This window comes from Echinococcus granulosus (genome assembly GCF_000524195.1).
Source record: "Echinococcus granulosus chromosome Unknown EG_S00069, whole genome shotgun sequence".
In the NCBI taxonomy this organism is placed as follows: domain Eukaryota; kingdom Metazoa; phylum Platyhelminthes; class Cestoda; order Cyclophyllidea; family Taeniidae; genus Echinococcus; species Echinococcus granulosus.
This window is the reverse complement of record NW_020170449.1, coordinates 214,279-220,283: the sequence shown is the minus strand read 5'-3', so window position 1 is coordinate 220,283 and position 6,005 is coordinate 214,279. Positions and strand designations below refer to the sequence as shown.

Below are 6,005 nucleotides of genomic sequence, written 5' to 3'. Positions count from 1 at the left end.
AAGCCTAACTAAAAGTCTCGAGAGTTTCTCATTCCTACATCAATGTGTTGTAAGCCAACTGCAGGGGCTAAATTTTGTCAGTATTCCTGGTGGATTAGCTCCCTAATCCATCAATTATGCAGACTCATTTGCTAAATCCTGTGAGGTTACGAAGCTACATTGTGTGTGACCCAAAATAGAGTCAAGAGATGTCGTTGGTGGTTTTCCCAGTGCCTGTGGATCGCATATCTCAAAATAGGTGTACTGCTGTCTCCATTTCGCCAATTTATGGAGATTCTGAGACAAGCACAGCATGATTATGTCCTATTTTTCATTATTTTGTGTGCCCAATCAACTAAGAGTTAATTAATTGTACTGACGGCCTTTGTTCTGCCCAGGTCCTCATTGAATTGAGCACAATGGATATGATTGTCCCAGGAGACAGAATCATTCAGTATTCGGCATAAGATATTCATTTAAGATTCCAATTTTTTAATACTCTTAAATGAACAAATAAGTCATTCAGGATGTATTTTTGCAGGCCCCGGATAGATAAGTGTTTACACCGAGTTCCTCTAAGATTGAATAGCTTTTATTGGCAACAAGCGTGGCAGTTTCATGTATGTGCTCCGCCTTTTTCTACAGATTTCCAAGTATTTAGATGAGGCTAGTGAAGAGCATCTACTTGGAGGTAAATAGCGCCAACCACATGAAAGTTTGGGGGAATTTTTGACACCCTAATGGACACTTCCGATTGGTGATTGTGAGCTCGAATTTCCTGACATTATTTGGACAGGAATGGACTTTAATCATAACTACATTTTACGTACGTTCAAAGTTAAAAGTCCTCAGTTTTATGCTTCAACTCTTAAAGTTTACCAATGAAATATTTTAGGATTAGAGAAGGTGTTTTAAGTGCTCTTTTAACAACCATGTAGATACCAGTCAATGAATAATTCAATCTAGCCGAGGACTAAGGCATATCAACCCTCGACATAGAGTGGATTTCTGTCTTTCCCTCAAAAAGCAGTGACATTTATTTCGGAGGTGGAGATGACCACAATAACTGCTAGCAGGTTAGGGTCATTCGGACCATCTACAGCAAAATTGACAGGTGTTTTTGATATAATTCGTCAACATAATAAATCGGACAGGCTTTTAGGGTGTCACAAAAATAGAAAAAGAGGGTTGGACTACCGCATTCCGAAGTTTAGTGAGTTACCATCATCCTTGGCAGTGTTGCCTCTCTTACGATCATTCACAAAACGGAATGGGGAAGGTAAGGTGAATTGATACCTCAGTGAAGGGTTTTTTGGGTACGTTCACAAGCCTTCTCCCTCATCTACCGACCAAAAATCTCCCAGTTGCATATCTAGATGATTTCTTTTCTAACTTTTTTTAAAGAATACTATGGGGAGCTTTTAATTCATAAGATTTAAACCCCTCCTGCCAATCTCAGTGCCAATCAGTTGAGAAGTGAGGATTTGCGGACTCGGCACACCTCCTATGTGTCTCTGGGGATTCAGCTCTCAAGGATAAATGCTGCTTCTTGTCATGTTTCAGAAGTGATTGGCCTCTCCACTGCGAACAAATCTGTATGAATCTTTTCTGAAGAAGAACATCTGGTTCCCAAAGACCAGTTCACGCTACAAAGCACTTTAGGGAGGGAGGGAAAAAGTCTGACAGATGCTGCTTCATCCTCACCATTGTCATCCCTTTATCCCTGATGATACTTCTCCAAGCATAAGACAATCACTTGATCACACTCGAAGTAGGGCAGACAATTGGATACAAAGTGAGATAAGTAGGAATGAAGGGTGTTAGAGAGAGACTGTTTCTCTCTAGATACAAAATCCTTGATAAAAGTAGAAATGACAGTAAGCTTGTGTCTGGTTGGGGAGGAATGAAGTACTTGAAGAGGCTTTCTGCAGTTTATTTGAATTCACAGACCTGTTTGATTATCCTTATAGGCCAGTTCGTCACTGAAATAAGTCATCAAATAATCACATTCAATTTTCAAATAATTGTCTAATCTGCTTTTCGAGAGCGGTTTTTTACTTACTAGTTAATAAAAACGGTTAGTGTGGCTCTGAAATGGCAATTTTTCAAGCTCCAGTTCACAATGTACTGGTTTACAGGATGAAAGTAAGAGGCGGTAAAAAAAGGTGTGCTAGAACATGTAACAGACTTATCACGGTCGGAACATTTCAAAAAACGACTAATCAACAGCTGGACGGTCAAGAAGCATCATGTACTCCCGTAAAGCCAACGCCCCTAGGGTGATATGTTGGACAAGGTTAACAAATTTTACTAATTTTTTACGAATAGATGGTATCTCTTGGTGCAACGCTAAAGTTATAATGCCGTGGGAGTCATTTCTATCTTCTGATCCTCAAGGTCGGAATTGCGGTCTCGCTTTTTACATGGCTAACTGCCATTAAACACCTTATAGGGGTTTTCACTTTGGCAGACAGTTCAGTCCAATTCCCTGGATTTTTAAGCGTTGAGAAGCACTTTATCAGCAACGAAACGATTGAATTATAGGCGTAAATGCAATCCAGTAGCGTGAAGAGACACTACTGGTCTCTCAACCCTTCTGTTGTCCTCAGGAGTGATACCAACGCCACAGTACCGAGAGCTGCATTAAAGCAGATACAACACGGGAAATGCAAATATACGCATAATTCTAAATCCAAAGTCAGCAGTGTTTTTTTTCCTGGATTTTTTTAGTCTGCGGTGACATCCATGGCCAGTTCTACGATCTGATGAAACTCCTCGAAGTTGGCGGCGATCCGTCAGCAACACAGTACCTCTTTATGGGCGACTACGTCGATCGGGGCTGTTTCAGCATGGAGGTACGTGAAAACTTTGAGGTGTAGGGCCTCACAATTCCTCTACTAATGATGCGAATGCGTGAAATAGTTTGGTACGAAAGGGAAATCAAACCAAATGAGTTAAAAGAATAATTATTCAATCTGGGAAAGGCGAGTGTCTGAAATAATTATGCTACTCAAATGACCATTTTTGGCGTAAGTATGCGCAATTGTCCTATCATAACCACAAAAAGATATGAAATTGCAATGCCCCGAGGCTTCCCTGAAGACGAAAGAAGATACATTACTCGGGAAGAATACAGAAGGGAGGGGCTACTGGCACGGCCCAAAGACCAGACCGTTCGGTAAGGGTACTATGGCAAAGCCCGCGAGTGGGCCTTTACCGAAACCAAGTGTTAAATAATTAACATATTATATAGCGCCCCTCTTTTAATCGTCCTCCCAGGTGCTCCCCTTGACAAATCTCCTGCGTCAGTCAACACAACGTAATTCATACTGTAAGAAAAACACCCACAGGGCAACCGTGCTAGTCATCAAGTTCCCATGTAACTGAGGTGATATTAATCCCTCTTGGTGATTCTACTGGAGCTAGAGTTTCGTCCCATTTGAAAACTGTGTTATGGGGAAGAGAGACTGTGTCGGTCATCACTCATGTCCACTGCTAGTTGAAGAAACAGCGGCCTAAGAGTTGGAGTCGAATGGCAAAAGACGGGAGTCAATATCATTCCATAGGGATAGCGTTTCGCGTCTACTACTTTATTCTCACTTCAAAGCTGTCCAGTTATATCTACCTGGATCCCATCCAGCTAATAGAGAGGTGGAGGAGGTGTCGCGTGTTCACATGATTAATATCACCATACAGGAACAGCAGACAGCTCTGTAACGAACTAATCCAGATTGTTTGCAGCTAGTGTCACTTCAGTTGTCAATGGCTTTTCTGCAGATCAGGGGACTGGGGCGGTTGCCGAAGGTAGACGCCATTTTCAGCTTTTCCGTTAGGAGTCGTTACGGATTTTCCTATCTGCATCATGCGCACTTCTTCCGCCCCGCTAAGGTTTACCACCCAGCAGTAGAAATCAGGGTAGTTGTCTTTTAGTACAAAGTTTGCTATCCGCCACCGATGTAGCGACAGAGGCTTCTTGAGGACGAAAGAAGAGACAATTCTTGGGCAGAATATGTATTTTATAGAGTAGAGCTTGGAGCTACCGGCATGGCTCGGAGGCCAGACGACCCGGCGGGGGTACGACGGTGAAGCCTCCAAGTGGTCCGTTAGCAAAACCAACAGTTAAATAAACAATTAAAGCATTACAATTGAATGTGGCAGCTAAAAGTTTGCAAAGGCTGGTCATTTTTTAGTGCGCGTATGTTTTAGTCAATCAAAGGACAAAAGCAATGTCAAAAGTCACCTCTTTTGAAGAAAGTTTAGCATTTTTTTAGTTTATTTACAAAGAGTCTATTCAACCTCTTAGCCCCGCAAAGAACTTGGTAATAACTTTTAGCGCTACTTATGAAGGAGAGACAACTAGGGGTCACTAGCCCACCACTTTGAGCTTCTTCAGGCAAAAAACTATAAAGTCATACCTTTGATCCTAGGTTAGTGTGTCTATGAATTATGCAGAAATTTTGTGGTTTTTAAAATGACACCAAAACCCAAAAGCGTTTCATCTGGACAGACAAAAAACCGTTTTACCGAATGTAAACAAATTAATGTTTCATGTTTGTTTGCACCAGGGCCTTGGAAAATTTAAAGCAAACAGCCGACTTATTGTCCGGTCCTTGCTGCGTGGAATGTTTCATGTAGCGAATTTCCAAGAATAATGTATTCGATTTCATAGAAATCGGCAGTGGTTCGGCAGATAACGCATCCACCTAGTTTAGGGAAAAAAATGCTTGTGATCAAAGAGTTACAATGCAATAGTTGATCGGTCCATGTGCCTTGCCTGCCAAATCATTATGATTTGATCAGCTTACAATGAGCTAAGATGTGCGTCCTTTGTACTCCACTTTCTCCCCTCCTTGAAAGCTATGATGTTGGACGAGCAAGCAGACTTTACACAGCCGGTTATGGCGCATTTCGTCTCTCTCCCTCCAACCATAATCCGCACGGCATGATTCCATGGATCGCATACAATCACCCATCAGGTTTCCTTGATCTACTCGTTTGCCTTCTCAGCCACCAATATTGTCAAGGAGGTAGCCAAGGCAAACATCACTGCTGCTAATTCACACTTAGTTTAAAATATCCACGTAGCTGACATAAAGGGAGCTGTCCAAAATGCTCCAAATACTTTTTGTCCGTTCAATCATGGTGCATTCATGAAAGGCAGCCCTGTCAGCACTCAGGAAATCGCATTTGAATTTCCGTGACTGCAAATCCAACGAGTTATGCCCACATTCGTCAAGGGCGATCGTATTCACCGACAACGGTCAGCATTTTGATTACTTTTTTTTCTGTATTTTACAGGATAATTAACCCAAAGAATAAAAACAAAAGGAGCATCAACTTCAAAAACTGGCTTTAATGAGCTTGAAATGTCAGAAGTGAGCTTGGCACTACTTAGGAGGACCAAATATTCCGCACTCATCGAATCTTTACTTTGTTTTAGTGTGTGCTCTACCTCTTCGCTCTAAAAATGACCTACCCGCTCACCTTCTTCCTACTGCGAGGTAATCATGAGTGCAGACATCTAACCGAGTACTTCACCTTCCGACAGGAATGTGAGTCACCTGCCACCAGTATTTATCGCTCAATTTTCCTTTTGAAAAATTCATCCTTTTCCCTTGGGCTTTATGCATAGGCCTTTTGTTACTTCAAAGCTTAAGAGAGCAGTGTGCGAGGGGGGTCAGGGGGTGGGACACAGCGTTTCCGCGGTGAAATCCGCACAAGGGGCCACCATCCTCTCTTTTCATTTTCTTGCAAAATTGTTTGGGGAGTAATTGTCTAAGTGTCTTTGGCGCCTCCACCGAAACTAAAATATGAGAAATATAAAGTACAGCTTTTTGAGAAATGGTTGAAGAAGCGTTGAAGTGCTCATCCCACGTTGATTCAATCCATATAAACGCATTACGTTGCCTCATTTTGCCATTTTTAGTCAACTTTTCTTCTTGGAGTATGGGAGAAAACCTAAATTACATTACTTGAGCAAGGTATCCGGCTATGTATACAATTTTCCTACCATGAAAACATCTTAT

The 6,005-nt window shown here is 41.8% G+C and overlaps 2 protein-coding genes across 2 annotated transcripts in view; both read left to right on the top strand. All coding sequences in view use genetic code 11, as the record gives it.

Annotated features, from left to right (window-relative positions):
- EGR_07083 (hypothetical protein) overlaps nt 1-1,418 on the top strand; it is a gene marked incomplete at both ends in the record, with an annotated part of 4,977 nt that extends 3,559 nt beyond the window's left edge. Inside the window, 3 exons of the mRNA XM_024496332.1 lie at nt 625-670; nt 1,010-1,258; nt 1,384-1,418. Coding sequence (XP_024349259.1) covers nt 625-670; nt 1,010-1,258; nt 1,384-1,418 — 330 coding nt within the window. The remainder of the gene's footprint in view (nt 1-624; nt 671-1,009; nt 1,259-1,383) is intronic.
- A 1,326-nt stretch (nt 1,419-2,744) lies between these two features.
- On the top strand, nt 2,745-5,611 carry EGR_07082 (Serine/threonine-protein phosphatase 2B catalytic subunit 2; the record flags this gene model as incomplete). The annotated part of the gene is made up of 2 exons (XM_024496331.1): nt 2,745-2,834; nt 5,420-5,611. The coding sequence occupies 2 exons, from the start codon at nt 2,745-2,747 to the stop codon at nt 5,609-5,611; spliced, it is 282 nt and encodes a 93-aa protein (XP_024349258.1).
- Nucleotides 5,612-6,005: the final 394 nt, after the last annotated feature.